Source organism: Bos indicus, chromosome 23 (assembly GCF_029378745.1).
Source record: "Bos indicus isolate NIAB-ARS_2022 breed Sahiwal x Tharparkar chromosome 23, NIAB-ARS_B.indTharparkar_mat_pri_1.0, whole genome shotgun sequence".
NCBI classification, from domain to species: domain Eukaryota; kingdom Metazoa; phylum Chordata; class Mammalia; order Artiodactyla; family Bovidae; genus Bos; species Bos indicus.
The window spans coordinates 50,032,268-50,055,122 of record NC_091782.1 but is presented as its reverse complement, the minus strand read 5'-3'; the positions used below and the strand labels follow the sequence as shown (position 1 = coordinate 50,055,122).

General features: G+C 49.1%; 1 protein-coding gene across 3 annotated transcripts in view; it reads right to left on the bottom strand.

The window, feature by feature from the left end:
• Positions 1 to 616: 616 nt before the first annotated feature.
• SSR1 (signal sequence receptor subunit 1) overlaps positions 617 to 22,855 on the bottom strand; it is a 29,474-nt gene continuing 7,235 nt past the window's right edge. Inside the window, exons 5-9 of one of the 3 annotated variants that reach the window (XM_019985729.2) lie at positions 21,351 to 21,427; positions 20,513 to 20,591; positions 19,072 to 19,165; positions 14,096 to 14,159; positions 617 to 756 (exon numbers count right to left, since the gene is read on the bottom strand). In XM_019985729.2, the coding sequence (XP_019841288.1) occupies positions 732 to 756; positions 14,096 to 14,159; positions 19,072 to 19,165; positions 20,513 to 20,591; positions 21,351 to 21,427 (339 nt within the window). In that variant the 3' untranslated portion in view covers positions 617 to 731. Of the gene's footprint in view, positions 757 to 11,901; positions 18,794 to 19,071; positions 19,166 to 20,512; positions 20,592 to 21,350; positions 21,428 to 22,855 lie in introns of those variants that run through there. The other 2 variants (XM_019985730.2, XM_070778448.1) reach the window with 2 other exon arrangements.

Sequence of the window (22,855 nt, the reverse complement as noted above, 5' to 3'; positions counted from 1 at the left end):
CTGCGTGCGTCCGCGTCCTCCGCCAGCCGGACCTGCTCCATTGCCGTCTCTGCTGCTCCCGCTCCGTCCCCTCCCGTCTATGGTGGCCCCTGTCCCTCTCCTCCGTCCCCTCCCGTCCGTGCTGGCCCCCGTCCCTCTCCTGCCGCAGCAGCGCGGTTTCGGCCTGGCTGGTGCGGAGACAAGGACGGTCCTCACCGCCGGGCCTGGCCCTCAGTGAAAGAGGCAGACATGTTGGTAGCCTTTGAATTCCATTTATTTCCACCCAATTCGATTCAGTGCGGTTCAGGTCAGTCACATCAGCATAATCAGAGCGCGGGGTGAGGCCCGCACGTCGCAGCCTCGCCGGGGGAAGTCCCCGCTCCCACAGGCACCACGGGGCGGCCCCACGCCCTCCCTGCGCTGGGCCCCGAAGGGCCGCCAGGCGCGGCCGAGGGGTCTGCGGCCCCCCGTCACTCCCGGGCTCAGTGCTCGTGACGGGGACGCGCAGGCGGACGGAGCACCGGGCGGGGGCCCCGGGCTCCCGAGGCCTCACCGTCGGGCCCGAGGCCCGTCCTCCGGGGGCGGAGGGGAGCCGGCCACCCAGACCCCTCCCAGCGGCGGTCCAGGCACCTCCCGGCCCGGCCGCCGGCCAGCGCCGCGGGGCTGCGCGGAGGGTCCCGCGCGGGGCTCGCGGCCGGGCCGGGCCTCCGGGAGCGGGTCTTCCTGCGGCGCCGTGCAGCGGCCTCGGGGCCTCAGTGTGTCTCCCTCCGCCTGCGTCTGGAACGACAGAGGGAGACGGTCAGCCCGGGCGGCCCGCCCGGCCCGAGGACTGCCCCGAGGGCTCCTCTTTGGGCTCCAGTCTCAGGACCCAAGACCCGGAGAAACCCCTTCCCTCCCACCCCGCCTCCCACAAGGAATCAAACGGAGAAATCCTGGACCCGGGTTCAGCTTCTAGAATTAGTCTACTCTGTGGATCCCGGAAGGAACCTTTACTGGGACTGAGGCTTCCGTGCTCTCAGTGAGAATCGGGCCTAAGAGCCCCGCAAGCGTAGCCATGCACCGTGCATAAAGCGAAAGCCGCCCAGGCGCGTCTGGGCCATGCGGAGCGTTTGCTTTGGTACAGAATCAGCTCCTGAACAGTCTCTCTCATCCTTTCACTCACTAAGCAAATATCGATCAAGCCCCTGCTCTGCCAGAGGCCCGGCCCCCGGAACCTGCAGTGGGCCGGCGGCCTGGGTCTCATCGGGTCTGTGTCCAGGCCTTGATGGGGTCTGGCCCCTGACCTGACCCTAGGTGCCCAGGGGCGGGGGTCCTGAGAAAGCCTCCTTCGAGCAGGAGACCAACACGCCCTACCACCCCACCGCTGCCACGCGGGCGGCGGGGCCTCTGGGCCAGGCAGGGGCCCAGGGCCTGTGTGGCTCTAGGCCTGAGTCTAGTCACAGACAAGCCCCGACTGGGACACGCGGAGCCTCCAGCCTGCGCTCCCTCAAAGCACCAGTGTTCCCCAGAGGCCCAGGAAGCGTCCAGATCCAGTGTCCCTCCCAAAGGCCCAGGAAGCGTCCAGATAGTGCCCCCCACCCAGAGGCCCAGGAAGCGTCCAGATCCAGTGTCCCACCCAGAGGCCCAGGAAGCGTCCAGATCCAGTGTCCCACCCAAAGGCCCAGGAAGCGTCCAGACCCAAGGGGACTGTGGACCCATGATGAGTGCATGGACCGCGGGAACCTGGACTTGTCCCTCAAGCAGGCAGACAAGCCAGCACCGGAGGTGCTTGGCCAGGTGGCGACCACGACTCGGTCACCTAGAGTGCGTGCTCCCCTCAGATGCACACTGGTGCTCTCAGGGCGGGAGGCCTGAGCAGTCAGGGGAGGCTGTGTGTGGCTCATGCGTGTCCATCCGGCAGGACGTTAGCAGTTAGTGATCTGGGTGAAGATGGAGGGGTTAGGGAGTTTCTTTGCAGAATTTCTCGAATGATGTCAAAATTGAAGGCTGCTCCCAGGCTGGGTGCTGGACCAGCGGGGGCGGGCAGGCGGGCAAGGCCTGGGGGGCGGGGGGGCCAGGTGGGAGCAGGGCCAGTGTGGGCTCAGGTTCGGGGGTTGCGGCAGTCGACAGGAGAGCTTTGGGTCTGGGTCCTGCAGGCCGTGGGGGAGGCCGTCTCCTCCTTGGGGTCGTGGTGGCAGCTCGTGGTGGGGTCAGGGGGTGGATCAGCAGCAGCATCACAGGCATGGCCACCATGTGGGTGCCGCGTTTGTCCCCTGCTCACTGACCTGGGGGAGCCACCTGGGACGAAGGTCTGGGGGTCAGAGGACGGCTGGGTTTTGGGACCCTTAGGAGGTGACGTGGACGGGGACCATCTGAAGGAGTTTCCTGTGGGGGGGACAGCGCCGAGACAGGACATCGCGAGGGAGGGGGTGGCTTGAGGAGCAGCGGGGTGACCTGCAGGCCCTGCAGGACGTCGGGGCTCTGGCGGGCTGGCCTCACACCCCCAGGTCAGGGGGAGAGAGCCAGGGCCGAGGCCAAGCAGTGGGGGCTCCTGGAGTCAGGCTGCCTGTGGCAGCGCCCAGCCCCATCTCTCATTAGCTGGGTGACCCCGGAAAATCGGCTCCGTGGATCCACACCGCTCAGCTCTAACCGCTGACATTGGAGCCTCCTCGGACAGGGCTGGGGCCCTGAGCAGCCGGAGTCAACTCGGAAATGCTGAGGAGCCCCGGGGGCAGAGGAAGCCCGCCCGGGGTCAGTTACGGCCCCGCCACCTCCTCCTCCAGCCTCTGGGGCCTCCAGCACATGGAAGGGGCTGTGCAGGGGAGCAAGGCGGCCCCCCTTCCAGGCCGAGCCCACCGTTGTGGTGCCCGAGCCGGCCTACTGCTCACGGCTGAAGGGCTTCCGGAGGGTGGGCGGGGCAGCCTGGCTCACTGCAGTGCGGTCGGCGGACTGTCGGGCAGGACCGACTCTCCTGGGGAAGGCGTGGCGCTGGGGGCACTGGTGCTGCCCGTTAGAATGCAGATTCCTGGGCCCAGGCCCGCAGTGCGACTCGGCAGCTCTGGGGACAGCACCCTGGGCAAACCCCCCTGTAGCCACCCCTCCCCCATCTCAGGGGCAGTGAAGATGGCCAACGCTGCCTAAGACAAGAACTTGTTGAAGTGACGCGTTTTTAGAGGGAGAACAAATGACAGCTGTTTTCATCCTTTATCTCCATCACTTTGGACCCTTTAATATTAGTAAAATATGTAAGATTTAAGTGAGCAGACTAATTCCCATCGTAGTAAAGGCTTCCCAGGTGGCTCAGCGGTAAAGACTCACCTGCCAATGCAGGAGAAGCAAGAGACGCAGGTCCACCCCTGGGTCGGGAAGATCCCCTGGAGGAGGAAATGGCAACCCAGCCCAGTATTCTCGCCTGGAGAATCCGGTGGACGGAGGAGCCTGGCGGGCTACAGTCCATGGGGTCGCAAAGAGTCAGACAGGACTGAGCAGACACACAAGCAGGCAATGATCAAGGCGCTATTTGCTCTGGGAAAAAACTAGATGGAGGTGGTTATAATTACTTTGTATTCGAGCCTGGGTAGAAGATGATTTCTGACAAAGGCGGGGGAGAGGTCTTCACATACACAAGAAGGCCTGCTGTAAGGGGGAGAAGGTGGGTTCTTCCCTAAGCTGGTCTGCAGTGCAGGACCAGGATGCAGACCACAGCAAAGTGGGTTTGGGTTCAAGAAAGGAGTGACTACTAGCTGCGCTGTCCAAAGGTGGCTGGGCCGCCTGGCCAGGGGGGCAGGAAGCTGGCCTGATGACTCTCCAGGTTCTTCCCAGCTCTGATAGCGTACGAGGCTCTTTTACATACAGGAGGAAAAAAGAAATCACACCTTTTAAACAGAATCTCACAATTCTAAGGGAAAATTAAGTTGCTGCTGATGGTTTTCAGTTGGCTGACAGGTAAATGTTGCTTATGCAACGAGGAAAAGACACCTTCCTAGTAGTGAAAATGAGCTCATACCCTTGGCCAGCACTGGGATCGGCTTCTTTGTATGTGCAAAATCTTTTTAAAAATTCAACACTCGGCATATAGTGAGGGCTTTATAAATTCTCACTGAACATTAATAACTAATAACTGTAGTTAAGATGATCCCCATTTTAGGGAAGAAACAGGTTGAGACCCATTAAGTGACTTGTATGACATTATTCAGCCACTAAGTGGGTGCGTCTTGAGTCAAACAAGGGCTGTTGAGCATCATACTCTTGTCTCAGCCTTCGGTAAGTTCATCAGAAGTTAACACATATGAGGACGTGATGGAGGAACAGCAGTGGGCAGTAGCTTTGTCCTGGGAGACCAGACACCTTCAGGAGACCACGTACCACGTCTGGTCAGCTCCCCAGGTGACCACGTCCTTCCGCTGACGTGATCACTCAACTCAATCCAAATAACCTCACTGATGTCTTCGCACAAGCAAGTCTGATGCCTGGGGTGGGCGTGGAGCACAGGATGCCCAGGCGGTGGGCTGTGCTGGTTGGAGTAGGTGGTTTGCTTTTGTTGTTGTTCAGCCCCTAAGTCATATCTGACTCTTTCGAAACCTCATGGACTGTAACCCACCAGACTCCTCTGTCCATGGGATTTCCCAGGCAGGAATACTAGAGCGGGTTGCCATGCCCTCCTCTGGGGGATCTTCCCGACACAGGGATCAGACCCACGTCTCCTGCGCTGGCAGGCAGATTACCGCTGAGTCACCAGGGAGGCTTTGCTGCTGCTGCTGCTGCTGCTAAGTCACTCCAGTCGTATCCGACTCTGTGCGACCCCACAGACAGCAGCCCACTAGGCTCCTCTGTCCCTGGGATTCTCCAGGCAAGAATACTGGAATGGGTTGCCATTTCCTTCTCCGATGCATGAAAAGTGAAAAGTGAAAGTGAAGTCGCGTAGTCGTGCCTGACTCTTAGCGACCCCATGGACTGCAGCCTACCAGGCTCCTGCGTCCATGGGATTTTCCAGGCAAGAGTACTTAAGTGGGTTGCCATTGGGAGGCTTTAGGCGGGGATAATCCCTGAGTCTTGCCGGAATGCCCGGGGCAGCCATGGGAATGAACCTGGAGGCTGTACCACCCGTGAGCAGCAGGGGGCAGCAGAACCGCCCTGCGCAACAGCGTTCCCAGGGGCCTGGGGGCAACTCCGGCTTCAAAGTGCTTCCCTTCCCTCGGAGGATTCTGGCAGAGGAGGAATACTGCTGCTGATGAAACCAAGAAGACCGATGCAGGCAAGGAATTCCTCCCTTTTTAAAAAGCCTTCATGACACAGCGGGTCTCCTGACCTCAAACACTGCTTGAAGGGGGCTTGTGCTGCTGCGCAGTTTTCTTTGCTCTCTGTCCTCGTGGTGGTCTTGCAACAGGGGAGGGGGGTCAGCGTGTCACCTCTGATGGCTTCATGGTCTCAACCTGGCATACTTTGCTAAGCTTAGATTACACATTTAACAACAACAACAAAGATGTTTAAGGCTTCCAGTCTACTGACGCTTCGGGACAAGACCCGGTTTTGACGCCCCCACTGGTCCCCTTCCGATGCGGAGCTGACCTACGGGGTTTCCCGTGAGCCGCTCCCCGGCCTCTCGCCGTTTCAGGGGCTCTGTGTCGGCAGTGGAGCTGGAGCCCCGTCTCCCCTAGCACCCTCATCCCACAGCTGTCCGTCCGTCCGTCCGTCCCGTGAGGCTGGAGGGCCCAGGCGGACGCGCAGATGTGCCGGGATGAGGGCCTGTGTGAACCCAGGGCCGGCAGGGCAACCTGTTTTCTCCTGGGTTTTCAGGGACTGGGGGCTGGGAGACCAGCACTTCTGTGAAGGTTCTGGACAGACGTGCTTGTGTCCATCTCAGTTTTTTAAAAAAACGTATCTATCTTTGGCCCTGCTGGGTCTCGGCTGCCGCACGCAGGCTTTCTCTAGTTGCAGCGAGCAGGGCTCCGGAGCACAGGCTTAGCAGGTGCGGCTCACAGGCTTGAATTCTCTGCGGCGTGTGGGATCTTCCCGGACCAGGGACTGCACTCATGTCCCCTGCATCGACAGGTGGATTCTTACCCACTGGGCCACAAGGGGAAGTCCCCCAGTCTCAACTCTGCCACTTGGTAGCTGGTGATTTTTAGTACGTTATTTAACTGGTACACTCCCTACTCACTGGAAAAGACTCTGATGCTGGGAAGGATTGGGGGCAGGAGGAGAAGGGGACAACAGAGGATGAGATGGCTGGATGGCATCACTGACTGGATGGACCTGAGTCTGAGCGAACTCTGGGAGTTGGTGATGAACAGGGAGGCCTGACGTGCTGCAATTCATGGGTCGCAAAGAGTCGGACACGACTGAGCCACTGAACTGAACTGAACCATAGGCCAGGTACCATTTTCAAGACTCGGTGACGTGGTTAAGTGGGAATTCCTGCTGTCATTCATGAAGCTTACAATTCAAAAAGGGGTGGCAGGCGGTGGAAGGACCGGGCAGCTTCAGACCCAAGTGGGGATGAGGGCGACCCAGAGGGGGACTGTGAGGCGATGCGGGGATCGGGATGGGGGCGCGCCTCGGACGCAGCGAGCTGTCAGGGAAGGGTGGGCCCAAACAGGGCACCCCAGCGCAGGGTGAGCCCTGGGCAGAGGCGGTCACTGCCGGGGCTGCGGGGGAGCAGGGAGTGGGGGGAGCAAGTGAGGACCACATCGCCCGTGGGTGCCAGCCACCTCCCTGTCCCCTCACCGGTCTGCCTGCGGGCACTGGAGGGTCTGGCATAGCGCCTGGCACGCACCCAGATGGCCATGCAGGTGGTTTATTAACAGCTGAGAAGCAGGCCTGGGTTCCTTCCAAGGAAAGATGCTTTTATGGATTTTCTACCCATCTACCTTAATTTTCTCTGAATGTGTAAAAACGACAAAAACGTCTAAGTTTTAAATGGGCTAACTTTCTTTATGGGCTACAGTGAAGCTGCCCGCAGCCACTGGGACTTTTACACTCATCATAGGGGGCTCACGTAAATTTAACACGTTTATTTTTTCCATTATAAAATATAAGCACATTACAAACACTTCGAAAAGAAAAAAATCACCACCACCCTGCCACAGAAACTGCTTTCGCCGTTTTGCATATTTCTTTTCAGACTTTGGCGTAACCTGACATTTATTTAATACTGAGTATTTCAAGTGCTGTAGAGGAAAAATTAAAATGCTGGTTCTTACTGCCCTAATATTTTTTTAATTCATTCCTTTTAGCATACAAGACTGAAAATATTACATAGTTACAAAGATTAAATCCCCTAAATATGCACATCTTCTTATCCAAGGTTACTTTTTCTATGAAGAATACCATTAATTCAACAAATCCTGAAGGAAATTTTAGGTACTGACTCAGTGATAGTGAGTCAGTATTGACTCTGGTGACTTGGTGAAACCAGAGATGTATCTCGGCTTGCTTAAGAACATTTGAACAGTCAGGGTAAGCAGTCTCTAATCTAGGAACCAAAACTTAATACACAAATGCGTGTACGTGTGTGTGTGTGTGGGGGGGAGGTGTCTTATGGCCTTACTTAAACAGTCACGCGGCACGTGTAAAGCTCATCTTCAACCATCTTCAGTCTCAAGGGAGACTCTGTAACTTGAAAGGTCTAAGTTTTAGAAGCTGAAAATATGTGAAGCTTTTTACAAATTCCAGAAGGAAGTGAAGATCAAGATTCTAGTTTTCCTTTTGCTCAATATTTTAGACGCACTTTGTGCTTCTCAAAGACCCTGAAGCCCAGCAGTGAAACTCACTGGCACTTTACCAATCATTTTGTATTGAGTGAAAATCCTTTCACAATCAGCTTGAATTAGGGATATGCAAATAATAAAAGGATGTGTTTTGACAGCCTGTAAGACCAGTGCAGGGGGCAGACTGGACTAAGGGAAATAACCAAGGGAAAAATGGTGTTCTTGGGTTTACCAAGCTGGGAAAACTTCGACTTCCAGATGCTCAAGGAGCAGGAATTAACTCAAACGTTTCATGAACTAGTCAGTTCTGAAAGGTGGCCGGGTAACATTCTCAGACACAGTCACCGATGAAATGCACACTGCAGAAGAACAGTGTCATAAACAGCCTGACCAACACCCAGGGCCGCTGGGGCTAACACAGCGAACACCCGAGTCCTCCTGAGCTGAAGCAGGAAACGGAAAAAGAAGCGTTCTGAACCAGAGACATTCCCCCTGTACTGAGTGGATTCAGATTTCTTTAAAAGCCCTTAAATCTCTACAATTTTGAAATGGAGAGAACTGAGATCTAATTTAATTCATGTGTGCTCTCTGCTGAGTTGTGTCCGACTCTCTGCGACCCCATGGACTGTTGCCCACCAGGCTTCTCTATCCCTGGGATTATCCAGATGAAGCGGGTTGCCCTGCCTTCCTGCAGGGGATCTTCCCGACCCCGGGATGGAACTGCGTCTCTCGTGTCTCCTGCACTGGCATGCGGATTCGTTACCACGGTGTCACTAGGCAAGCCCAATTTAATTCACAGCAGAGGTAGAATTATTAAGACTGTGTTAAATACTTTAAAGGCAAATCACTGACCTTGGGCCTGAGATCTGACGCTGGATAAACCCGTCATGTTACTGAAGAAAGACAAGAAGTCAGATCGGGACATTGATGGAGGGGTATGGGGTGAGGAGAAAACGTTTCTGCGAAGGTGAGCCACAGGCGGTTAGAACAGCAGGGGACCTGAGGGCCAGGGGGCAGACTCGTGGGTCAAGGCCAAGAACAGACCGCACACGCGGCCAAGGGGCGAGCTGAGACCCCGGGAGAGGTCTCCGAGGCGGAAGCCGAGCTGACGGCCCAGCGAAGAAGGGGACCTGGAGCCAGAACCAGCTGACGCGAGCTGAGGCCGGAAAGTCTCCGTGCGGGGCGCCCTGGGGGGCGGCCATGTCCACCCAGCAGGCCGCCGGCCTGGCCACAGCCCACCCGGCTCCCCTGGGCGCCCGTCAGGAGAGGCCCCCAGCCCGCCGGCCGGGCCGCCTCGCCCCGCGGCGCAGGGACGGCAGGCCTCGGCCTCGCCAGGTCGCACCTCCGCTCGCGGGCCGCAGCCAGCGCCGCGAGGGGCGCGCCCTCAGATCACAGCAGCGGGAGCCCAGCCGCGCGGTGGCTCGAGAGCAGGGTGCGGCGCTCGGGGCTCCGAGGACGGCCCGCCGGGAGGCGAGGAGTCCCCCGGAGTCGCAGCCGGCGTCCCGGGCACCCTGACTCCCGGCCGCGGGGGCGCCGACGGGACCCGCCTCGGAGGAAGCGCCAGGCGCGGCCCCAGGGCCGGCGGCCTTGACGGGCGTCTGGAGGAGGGACAGGCGGTGAAGGGGGCGCGTACGGAGGCGCGAGGCGGGGCGAGGGTCCCGACACACGGGCTGAGGCGGGCGCCTGAGGCCGCAGGGCGTTCCGCTGGGGCTTTCAGGAGCGTTTTGGGGCGGCTACGGCACTCGGGGCGCTCGTGCTCAGCAAGGCGCGCAGGTGCGGACCCACCCGGGCCAACGACCAGAGCTCCCGGGGCGGCCCTTCACGGTTAAAGCCAGAGCTGGCCGCCCGACGCGTCCAGCAGAAGGCGTTCCGCTCTCGTTAAGAACGAACACCGTTCAACTTCTGTCCCCCCAGACCTGCACCGTCAGGCCACCCCGGAGCACCGCCTCTCCTCAGCCTCGTGTCCCCACGACGCGGCAGCACCCGGTCACCTGCTGCGGGGCCTCAGCACCACAACCCTGGGGGCACAGGGGGCAGGCTCCCCAAGCCAGAGCCCAGGGCCCCCAACCAAGGAGGGCGATAGGATTTCAACCTAAGCAGACCCAAGGGCTCCTAAACTAGTTTTAAAGAGAAAAAACCCACTGAACGTTGAAGGACACAGGCCTGTGTCAGTCTAGGAAACCCGCTGGGCCTCGAGGGACGAGCTGCCGTCTCGCGGTCACCTCCGGCTCCTGGCCAGGGCCGCCTGTGTCCCGACCCCCTGGCTGGCCCACCACAGCGACCCCAACCCCTCCGAGGCACCTCGCGGAACTGCGAACTGGCTTATCCGCAGGACAACATCTGACCAGTCCTCTCTCTGGGAGACGGCCAGGGAATGCTAGCCCCGTTTCCGTCTTCTTTAGACCCCATTAGGTTTCCACACGACTGTGAACTAGAAGCTGGGGGCAGCAGGCCAGCGGAGGGGCGGACCCCTCCACGAGGTGACCATCACAGACGCCTGCCTGAGGGACAGCAGTCAGGGCCGTCAAGCCGTCTTTCGCTGGGATCTATGAACCGGAAGGCTCGTCCTTTACGTGACTCTAGGGGATGCTCGGTTTTCCTGGGAACCCCATCTGCACGGTGGACGGGACCCATGACTCCCTGCGCCCCGCCCTGGGCAGAGAGCACGGGCATCTTCACTCTCGCCTCCAACACCAAGATGAGCTTGTCAATCCCTGAAAACAAACATCTATCCTGAAGTGTTTTTAACCACCATGATTTTGAAATAAATAACCGTGAAGTTATCTGAACTTGCTAGCTGCCAGATTCTAGAAAACCCAGTATTTGTAAGCTGCCCCAGTGCTTGGTTTGATGGCTTCCGCCTTGACCCCGGTGCAGGGAAAAGGATGTGAAGGTCGTAGAGTCAGTCGGGCCAACCCCAGAGGCAGTCTGTAACCTCATGCGAACTTCTTCAACTCCGGAGGTTTGGTTTTTTCCTGGTGCGTAAAAGGAACAGCGTCACCTTTCAGCAGACTGTTGTGAGGGTTTAGGAGATGAACGGAAAGGCCCAGCAGAACACAGCATGTGGTTGACATTTTCTAAGTTCTTTCCCTGCCGCCTTAATGGAGCCTAAACCCTAGTCGTATTCCTGTGTGAAAGTGAAGTCGCTCAGTCGTGTCCAACTCTCTGTGACCCCATGGACTACACAGTCCATTGAATTCTCCAGGGCAGAATACCGGAGTGGGTAGCCTTTCCCTTCTCCAGGGGATCTTCCCAACCCCGGAATGGAACCCAGGTCTACCACATTGCGGGCAGATTCTTTACCAGCTGAGCCACCAGGGAAGTCATACTCCTACATGATTCCAAAGTCTGAAACTTCAGATTACGTAATTAACTACTGTTAAAGTCCAGCCTTTTGTGTAAAAGGATAAAATCATAGGAATCCCGAAGAAATTTCAGATGCTGGCAAGTCAGTCTCCAAGTTTTGTTACTTTTGCCTGCTCTCTTGTAAGGATGACGATCTTACCAATACCGATCAGCTTGACTAGAGAACCTAGAACGCTCCCTAGACAACCAGGGTCTCATTTATACATCAGGCTGCTCTTCACTAAGCTGGGGATACTAGTTCAAAGAAAAGTAGGACTTTACTTAACAAAATTAGAATGAATTTAATGGTTTTACAGTTACAAATGATGCTGTCCAAAACTCTGGTAAACTACTTCACATCTGGAAATGTCTTTAAATGGAAGGGTGTAATTTAGCAAAATCCTGTAGAAATGATGTGTACTGCCAAGTTCATTGGTTAAGAAAAATCACATTACTTAAATGCACTAGTCTTCCCTCAAGCCATGGGAAGGGGGATCACCGATCCACACGAGACACGTGCTGTGCGAGAGCCGCACGTGTCACGGTTATCCACGCCTGCTCCTCTAGAACATCACAAGTCCTTAAAGAAGGGCTCCCGGGTCACCCCACTCCTGCTTCCGCATAGAACCGAAACGCAGCTTCAGGCTTGTGAAAGCGAGCACGCCTTTAGGGCAGGAGCGTTTTAATTTTTTAAGATCTAAATGTGCCTTTTTCTCCTATCAAAGTGACTATTTTCTGACACTTATTTAAAATTAAAAACTAAAGTCAATCAATGATCCTTCCCTTCTGATTTCTCCTATCCCCAGGCGTCCACCTCGGAGTTCACGGGAGAGGAAGTCTCTCCAGTCCCTGTAGTCAGACCGTGAAATAAGCGATGCAGCTGCACACGTGAGGTGAGATCCATGCTTTATCAACACGTTACTCTCACAAGTCCCAGTGACAGGCTCGACACACAAGACTCTCAGTTCATTTTACAGACTCTGGAACCAAGGTGTTCAAAAGGTGAATTCTGAAACCATGGTTGGTGCAGCAAATTAATGTATCAAAACAAACAAAAGCTTCATCCAAATATTTACATTTAAAAAAGACATTTAAAAAAACAGGCTACTTATTAAGTGTGCTTGAACAAACCATGTGTGGAATTGAATTCCATTCATTATGGAGTTAGTTTCTGCTAAACACTGACACTACAGAGACCCCTGGCATCTGAGGATTTAAGAATTTTCAAGTGTTCTCAATCTATGCTAAGAAAATAAAACATGACAGATGGTTTCCGTGCGCTAATTTGGACCTCAGAAGTGGAAGGGCTAGTACATAAGGCAGGTTACTCACGAGCCAGAGGCCCGGCACCCGTAACCGGGCCTGGCTTTGCCGCTGCCTAAGTATCACCAGGAATTCAATAAAATGCTCCGTAGAGGTCACTGAATTTTGTAGTACACCTCACTTCATTATATCCCTGTAATTTCACAAACCTGGGACATTCACAAAAATGTTTTGAAATATATTCCTTCCGAAGGCGGAGGGTCTCCTATATTACATCAAAGTAAAACCCATGCAGTTTCTTAGAGCTCACAGAGCTTTTCCAAAGTAAACTATTGATCGTACAGCCCAATTAAAAACTCAAACACTGTTTCACAGGCACAGAAAGTCACAGCTCAGCACAGCCAATGCAGTTAATCTGACACCTCAGCCCCGCTTGCAAAGCGGTTCACAGCTATACAGTCACTTGCTTCCTTGACGTCAGCTTTGGCTCAGATGTTTAAATACTTAAGCAACTTGGAAAGATTTTTCATTTCTGTTCTGTTATTTTCTTGTGTGAGCATGGGTGTAGGGGGAATTATAATAAAGAGGGATTAAGTTCATTATAATGAAGACAGATCAGGAATAAAACAGTTACTAAAACTTCATTTACCATTTCCTTACAAAATATATGTAGAAGAATATGGCTTAAGGACAGAGGGGAAAAGCCTCTTATTTGTTCGTACTATTTTACTCTGGTGCTTACCCAGTCTGACAATGTCAAACTTAATTTACCGTCAAGGACAAGGGAGACTAAGAGGAATTTTATGAAGTCCAATTCATTTTGGTTTTGAGATTCTAAGTGCTTAAGATTTTGGAGTTTTTCAGATTAACTTTAAAAAAAAAATCAGTAACCAAAATACCCCAAAGATTAGACAGAAAACAACTGGTTAACCATTAAAAATTATCCAACTCTTATTAGAACTTTGCTTAGTCTGCAGACCAAGGCAACGTTTCTTAAGCAAGACGGTTCGGTTGAGAAAAACGATCTCTTAGGGGAAAAACAAAACCAGAGTGGTCTCAGCCACTCCACTGCATCTCTCGGGTCAGAAACAGAACAACGGACAACAACTCAGTCTCCACAAAGGTACCATTTTCTTTTTTTTTTTTTTAAAAGACAGTGACGTTGGTTTTATGGATCAAAACCAGAATTTTCATGTTTCACAATTTTGGTGCTAGAGATCCCCAAATTGCCTAACTCACTGGGGAAGGTTTCTGAAGGTGTGCATTATAGTAAACAGCAGCAAAATACCCAACAACGTTACTGCTAAAAGCAGCTGCTCCTGCTTGCGCCTTTAGAATACTAGCCGTAAAACAGCAAAAACCCGCACATCTGTGTCAGCAGTTGGGATGTGAGCTACTCTAAACAAGAAACAACTGTGAACAGTCCAAGGCAGGACCTCTACAATCATACTGGGCAAGCGCTGAGTTGTGGGGAGAAAATGTCAGCACATGCCCAAGAGGAGACAATGCACACGTTTAGTATTCTGAAGGCTGCTTCAGGCAGGCCAGCAATGATTCTGCTAAGACCAACTGCTCACATACACACGCACGCACACACATAGATTTTAATGGTTTAAAAAAAACCAAATTTGTTACTTTAGAAAAATAAATGCAGTGCATTTTCAGCAATATGATCGCCACAGACTCTGATTGCTCAGTCCACACGTAAGTAGTAGCCGCCTTCTATGGTGATATGGCTTCTCTGCACTAATTCCCATCAGGCCGAAAAACATTAGGGCGGGTTAAGTAAAGACCGAATTGTTGCACAAAGGAACATTTACTCATCAGATCCCACTGATCTCTTCTGTGCCCGTTTCCTGGGCAACCTTCTTGGTGAAGCTTTATCTGGAAGAAAAGAGGAAGTTTTAACTTGCCTGACTATATAAATGTGTTCAATTCAATAGCATTTTTCTTCAATTTTACCATTTAGTTCAAAAAATAACACACATGCAAGAAGACCATCACCAATAAACGTCTCTTACCCAGCACAGGTTTCTAAACTGAATGTTCAAGTCCTTCAAGAGGTTAACTCAAAATGAAAAGTCTACATACTTATAAGTTGCTAAGTAAATCTTAGAGGTCATTACCACACACACACACTTTTCTGGGTAATCTTGTATGGTGACAGATGATGACAAGGCTTACTGCAGTGACCACTTCCCAGTGTACACAGATCTCTGTCCTTAGCTGTACACCTGAAACTGACAGGCCATTATGACTGCCCATTAAAACTCTGCAACTAGGGCAGGAAAGGTCTAACCCTGGTCACGGTGACAGTGAAGCTACCATGCAAAATCTTCCTGCAGTCTACAGCTGAGCATGTTTATACCTGCAAAAAGACAATCTTTACAAACAGCATAAACAACTGACACTGGTTACAAACTAAGACAGGATTCACAGACACAGCACCACGCACTTGGCACAATGTTCAGCAGTTTCACAAACCACCTGCAATGAACGGCAGGTTAGAGGAAACCACACAGAACAGTGTCAGTGTTAGAACCATTCTCCACAAGCAGGGTTTCACCTCTTCTCTGACGTTAGTCTTAGTGTGGTCAATTAGACCAAACAACCGGCGCTGTTCCTTTCACTTTCATCCGATGGGAGGAGTCATCCTGAAGTTTATTTAACAAGTAAAAGATTGTCTTCTCTCTGACCACTGTCCTTTTTATTTTCTAGGAGCACCTAACCTATTAGGAATGTAAGTTCTTTATGGAGTAAGTTACAAATTATCTTCCCAGTATAAAAAACACATAGTAAATGTTTACAACGAATGTTTACAAGCTAAAGACTGTGCTTAAGAATTAAACGCCTGAAGTATCACATGAGAGCTGGCCTCTGTGCTTAGGCAGCAGGTTGGTGATGAGGGGCTGCAGGGGTCGGTGCCTGACAGCAAGCACAGACGCACCTTCTGGTGAAGAAAGCCCATAACTTTCACCAGGTTTCCAAAAACGCCAGACTATGAATTAATTGCCTTTTATACCCCTATTTTATTTTTTAAAATAAATAATAATAGCTAATTAATTAGTGTTCACCACCCCCACCCCCAACAACAAAAATACTTCAGAAATCAGCCATTTACGTGGACACAGCTGTTACTATAGATATGAAATGGTCATTACTGACTCCCAATGTCAACCCCTGCAGCAGAGTTTTAAATACAGAAGTACACAATAAAAGTCTCTAAGAACCTGCAAAGCCTATTTGTTCAACAAGTGAATTTCACTCCAACAGTAGAACGGCCCGCTCCAGCTTACCTTTAACAGTGAGTCTAGAACCTTGCCCACCCACCTGTCTACCCATCAGTTAAGCAGCAGACACATGAAACAGAGAGCGGCCTGGAGTCATCCAGCTTTGGGGAAAGCGGCTCCAAACGCCACAAAAGCCCAGAAAGTGGCGTTTCATTTCAGCAAAGAAAACTGATGCATATACCACGCCTCTCAGTCTCCAGAGGAAAACCACCACCTCACCACTCCCCTAACCCCCGCAAAACCCAGTGCCCAATCATGACACCTGAAGCCAAGCCTCATGTGTGCAGTTGCATCAGTCGTGTCCGACTCTGTGCAACCCCATAGATGGCAGCCCACCAGGCTCCCCCGTCCCTGGGATTCTCTAGGCAAGAACACTGGAGTGGGTTGCCATTTCCTTCTCCAATGCATGAAAGTGAAAAGTGAAAGCGAAGTTGCTCAGTTGCGTCTGACTCCCAGCGGCCCCATGGACTGCAGCCTACCAGGCTCCTCTATCCATGGGATTTTCCAGGCAAGAGTACTGGAGTGGGGTGCCATTGCCTTCTCCAAAGCCTCATTTTAACTGTAAATGAAAAATAAGGTACCATTCCATAGCATACTGATAGATTAAACATGTGGGAACAAAGCCAGTGGAGGTGATAGAATTCCAGTTGAGCTATTCCAAATCCTGAAAGATGATGCTGTGAAAGTGCTGCACTCAATATGCCAGCAAATTTGCAAAACTCAGCAGTGGCCACAGGACTGGAAAAGGGCAGTTTTCATTCCAATCCCAAAGAAACGCAATGCCAAAGAATGCTCAAACTACCGCATAATTGCACTCATCTCACACGCTAGTAAAGTAATGCTCAAAATTCTCCAAGCCAGGCTTTAGCAGTACATGAACTGTGAACTTCCTGATGTTCAAGCTGGTTTTAGAAAAAGCAGAGGAACCAGAGATCAAATTGCCAACATCAGCTGGATCATGGAAAAAGCAAGAGAGTTCCAGAAAAACATCTACTTCCGCTTTATTGACTATGCCAAAGCCTTTGACTGTGTGGATCACAAGAAACTGTGGACAATTCTGAAAGAGATGGAAATACCAGACCACCTGATCTGCCTCTTGAGAAATCTGTATGCAGGTCAGGAAGCATCAGTTAGAACTGGACATGGAACACCAGACTGGTTCCAAATAGGAAAAGGAGTATGTCACGGCTGCATATTGTCACCCTGCTTATTTAACTTCTATGCAGAGTACATCATGAGAAACGCTGGACTGGAAGAAACACAAACTGGAATCAAGATTGCCGGGAGAAATATCAATAACCTCAGATATGCAGATGACACCACCCTTATGGCAGAAAGTGAAGAGGAACTAAAAAGCCTCTTGATGAAGGTGAAAGAGGAGAGTGAAAAAGTTGGCTTAAAGCTCAACATTCAGAAAACGAAGATCATGGCATCCGGTCCCATCACTTCATGGGAAATAGATGGGGAAACAGTGTCAGACTTTATTTTTCTGGGCTCCAACATCACCGCAGATGGTGACTGCAGCCATGAAATTAAAAGACTCTTACTCCTTGGAAGAAAGTTATGATCAAACTAGATAGCATATTCAAAAGCAGAGACATTACTTTGCCAACAAAGGTTCGTCTAGTCAAGGCTATGGTTTTTCCTGTGGTCACGTATGGATGTGAGAGTTGGACTATGAAGAAGGCTGAGAGCCGAAGAATTGATGCTTTTGAACTGTGGTGTTGGAGAAGACTCTTGAGAGTCCCTTGGACTGCAAGGAGATCCAACTAGTCCATTCTGAAGGAGATCGGCCCTGGGATTCTGAAGGAGATCGGCCCTGGGATCTCTTTGGAAGGAATGATGCTAAAGCTGAAACTCCAGTACTTTGGCCACCTCATGCCAAGAGTTGATTCACTGGAAAAGACCCTGATGCTGGGAGGGATTGGGGGCAGGAGGAGAAGGGGACGACAGAGGATGGGATGGCTGGATGGCATCACTGACTCGATGGACATGAGTCTCAGTGAACTCCGGAAGCTGGTGATGGACACGGAGGCCTGGCGTGCTGCGATTCATGGGGTCGCAGAGAGTCGGACACAACTGAGCGACTGATCTGATCTGATCTGAACACTTGAGGATGATTAGTGAGAGAGGAAGACAAACAGGAAACATCATACACTGCTGACACTACCACCTTTGGGGAGGGAACAGGAATACTTTCCACAAAGACATACATATGCTTAGACCTAGCTATTCTTTTAGGAAATTATCCCGGGTGGAGAGTGGGCAAAATAGGAGCCTGGGGCCAGATGGTACAAGTGCCAAGGATCTGATACACGGAAGGCGACTGGGCTGCCACCTGGACACGGCTGAGACAGCATACCGCAAAAGGGTCTCATCTCATCATAAGGAAACACCTGTGTGGGATGGTGCCGACTAGGTGACACGATCACTTCATCAACACCAAATCATCATGGTGTACATGCAAAACTAACGTCCCATGTCAACTACACCTCAATTTGGAAAATTATCCCATCATCTTATTTTTAAGAATATTCATTGGAGAATTAATTTTAAGAACCAAAAAACCCTGGAAACAGAAACTGTTCTATCCTTCAACACGGAACAGGCTTAATCAATCCTAACACATTTAAATAAAAGAACTGTAAAAGAATACTATATGGTTGGTAAAAACGAGGTAAGCATGTAAGTAATCACCACAGAGACACCCAAGGCACGAGAACTCAGGCTGTAGAACCATGTGCCACACGATCCCACCTGTGAACACAGACACAGAAGCACCAGACATGCACACTGACACGCGTGTAGAAACCGGCTAGAGTAACACGTGAACACAGTGACTCATGGAAAATGGGACTGGTGGAGCCAGCAGGTGGCGTGAAATTTTTCACCTTAAAAAAATGAGGTCATACTGCTTTTATAATGTTTTTTAAAAAGTCTGCTTACCACTGGAGAGAGGAAAAAAACTACATTCTCCTATACAGATTAGTATTTCACCAACTGCATATATAATAAAACTGAAATTATATTAGATAAACTCTCAGGCAGTATGGTAGGTTTATTCTTTCAAATACAGTGGGTAGCTGGCAGTTTGTTTTCTAATAAACAGTGGTAGAAAACTGTTGTTCATTAAACTTACTATACGATATTCACATGCTGCACAAGAGCTCTCAATACTGTATCAAATACCATTAAAAAAATTAATTGCCTCACCTCTTCTACTCTGCACTGAAGCAACAGGAAAGAAAAAAAAGATAGGGAAAGGTTAGGAATATAGAGAACTCACACATCTGTACACAAACTGCAGATGCCGAAGTATTTCTAAATTAAAAGTATACATACAGCACACAGTAAAAATGTAAAGCATTCATTAATCACATCAGACTCTAGAAGTAACGAAAAGGTAAGTGCTAAGTAGCATCAACCAGGCTTTTTTTTTTTTTGCTAAATCTAAGACATTTACTTCCATTTAAGAGAAAAATTTCCAGCCAAATTTGAGTACTTACTGATCTGGTTCAGAGTTTCCTGAGGAATCCAGCTCATGTCGACGTCGTTTTGACTCGAGGTTCCCATCTCTACCTTCTGAATGGGCCTCTTGCGCTGAGAGAACACAGAAGCACCACGTTACAGGAGCCCCAGCAGCGTTTTATTACTGTCATTTAAAACGACCTCTATCAAGCTACCTGCTGAACTGTCTTTAGATAAACATGTTCTCTGCTAGTTCTAAAACGTATTCCTCAATTATTTTTTTAACTAGACAGGGGGAAACCATATCTACAGCAATTATAAAGAATAAGGAATAAGTCTTCACAATTATTTATTTCCAGTCTTTAACCTTTTCCTCTGCTCTAAGGCTTCATATGTTAATACAACTGGTAGACCAAGTAAGAACTACTATTTATACAATGATTTTTCTCATTTTGGGAATCTGAAGAATACATTTATTTTCACATTCAACAAAATGTGGGATAATTACTGAAATGTTGCATGCAGATTCCTGCACTGTATCTAAATACACTTAAATAGCTGGTATAAATAAAACAAAAACATGCAATCTCAGTTAAGCTAACAGCCTCCAACTTTGTTCCTTGAGTATTTGCAGCAAAACTGCAAGAAAGAAAAGAGACGGAACTCTACCCTTCAATCCTATTCTTTAAAAAATAATAAACCCCATCTAATTATTTACATAAGAAACCGAATAATTACAGTCTGAAAACTCAATCTGAATACACAGAAAGACAACTGAAAAAAATGGTTTATCCCAATACATAAATTTATAGCAAAAATGCTATTTTATGAAAATGAGGTAATGAAAGTGATGGAAATTAACGTTTAAGCACTACTTCTCTTTAAAAGATAATGACTTATCATGTACTACCAATATCACAGAGATTTAACTGCCTAATTGCTTAATAAATAACTGTCTGGAGCCAGTGGACATCAATATATTTGATACAAACCATGTTACACACTGAAAGGAACAGTATGGATTATTCCATTTTGGGGCTTTTGTTTGGAGGGTGGGGAGGAGAGGGAGATGAGGACGCAGGGGAAGAATTAACCACCGTGTTCAAAGCCAGGAGGCCATGACCACACGAGGGCCTTCAACACTAACACTTCACTACTCCAGCAAGAGCAAAATTCGGCCAATTTCACTCTTTCTTTTTCAAACCAAGACTCATTTAATTGCTAATTAGAAATGGGCCCTATGATCAAGAAGCTGCATGGCTAATAAGTAAAATAACACATCCATTAACTGCATGTGGCAGAAAATTCTAAACAAACCCAAACACACCCCCAAGGTCTCATCTTCAAGCTTCATTTTAAAAAGCTGTAAATCTATAAACCCACAGTGAGAGCAAGCAGGCACAAATATGGAGACTGTACTTGGCACTGTACCGACTTCGGAAGACCCCAACAGGAGCTGCTTAGTTCAAGCGTATTTACCTTTCTAGATTCCAGGAGCTGATGAAGGCCAACGACAACCAGCAGCCCGAGACCAGCCAGGAACATGTACATAAATATGCTGATGTCAAAGGAGAAGACAGAAACCTGCTTCAGTTCATAAGAAATACCACAGCTAATTAAAACTACAACTGAGTTTAACTCAGAAGACCTGTGAGGTAACTGCAATGATAATTCTAATACAACGTATGTTTTCCAAACAATTTGTGGGGAAAAAAAGAGTAAAATATTTTAAATTCAACTAAGATGAAGGTAATAGTTTCATGAATTTACCTTTATCTTTAATATCAATTAGTCTTCCCCCTACTCTGCCAAAAGGCACATGATCTACAATGAATGACTTCATAATTTGTTATATTCTAAGCTCAGTTAAAATAAATGTATTAGGTTTTGTTCCTCACAGATTTTGCACGATTTTATTTAGAAACTACTCTTTGTGAATCACAAGTATACACTGAAAAATGATTCGGTATTCACGAAGAATACATTTTTCAAGATAAAAATCTCCTAATATATTTTCAGTAACAATTTTGGAGGCATGCAACTTCCATTAGGCTGTTGACTGTAAAAGAATTTAAAGACAGGAAGAACAAAAAGTGAACTATCTTTCTAAATCAATTTTTGTTAGTTTTAACCACCTTTCCTAACGTGCTGTTATTAATCATTGTTGTGAGAATCATCTAAAGTGTAGAGTTAAGTGGTCAAGATTTCACCCCATCCACAGCAGGCTCCATTTTCACCATGAAACACCAGGATGAGACGCGAGCCTCCCAGTCCTGCCTTCTGAGACCAAAATCTACATCCGGCAAAACTCACTTACGTTTCTCCATCTAACCCATCTTCTCTCTCGATAATTGTAACCGTTTGATTGAAGACAGCATCTTGGAAAACATTACCCTGTTAAGAAAAAATAAATCACAAAAATCTGGAATGCACTAGAATAATGAAAGCCTGTAAGATTTCTTCAAACTGTCATCCTAATATGCACTACAGCTCTCTAATCACTTACAATATCCTAAGACTCAACAGAGTCGTGCCTAAGTGTACTAAGTCAGGGACTCAACATTATGACGTTACTTTGTCCTACAAAACAAAGAATGACTCCCACTTTGCTAAAATTGTCCCCACTTTCTTTGAAACCAGGGAAGTGAATACACAGTAAAACGTACAGAAAGAAGCAGAGAACACAGAACACTCTTCAGCTAGAAGCCCTGGCTTCTGCTGTATGTAACCCTTCAAACAAGAAAGGAAAAGCATGAACGTGGGCATTCTGCAGTAGAGCCTAGTTTTAAGAACTAGACTTGAACAAAAGTCAAGTCCATACTGACAATGGGTTGGAAATCAATTTACATTAAACGGTCAGTGACATTCACAGTATCAAAATCTTTTTTTTTGGTGGTCTCGAAATAATTTTGTCAGCTCAATACAATTTCAGTTTTCAAATACATGAGACTCACTGGGACAACACACAGCCGTGCTCCGTGTTCTGTGTGAAGCACTGAGGTAATACTTTTCCAAACTGTCACTATTTATTGCTGAACTGTAACGGTTTAAGTCTTTTTTTTTTTTTCTTGGTTTAAGTCTTATTTCAAGATCTTTCGATTAGCAAACCAAGATGAAACAGACATTCAAACAGAGCTGAAACTACAGGCATGCTTTTGGATCAAGTTTAATTCTGCTTAAAAACAAGATGAAACATATAATCCTGCAAGCTACTAAGCTGTAACATTGAGGAAATTTAGTACATTGTTTTGAAAATAAGGAAGGGGAATTCTTGGCAGTACAATGGTTACAACTCAGTGCTCTCAATGCCGGGGCCCGGGTTCAAACCTGGTCAGGGAACTGAAATCACAGAAGCCCAGGAGGTACAGCCAAAAAAAAAAAAGATGGAAAAATCTTTTCCACATTCTACTAAGTAGTTTAAAAAAAAACAAAAAAGGAAAACTTAATGGTAGCATTAGAAATTTAATGCAGACGTTAAGATAAATACACTGACACTAGGGTGATGAGAAGGTTGAATAAGCTTTCCACAAAGGATGAGATTTCCTTTCCTGAAAGCCTTTTAGATGTGCTCTCATCTGAAGGAGGACCTAACAGTTGGCATCTGGAGGTCAATTCCTGGCAGCAAAACCCTAGTGGGCTCCTCTCACTCACTCACTGGGCACACCTACACTATGGAGTAAGACGCCCGAGAGGCTATTTGGGTCTCATAAACCATAAGCCTTTTTAATATCCTAAAAATATTTGGTTATATTTTATGAGTGTATAAAATGACAGGAAAATAGTCACAGAAAGTCCTTAAAACTTACACCCAGTAGTAGTAAA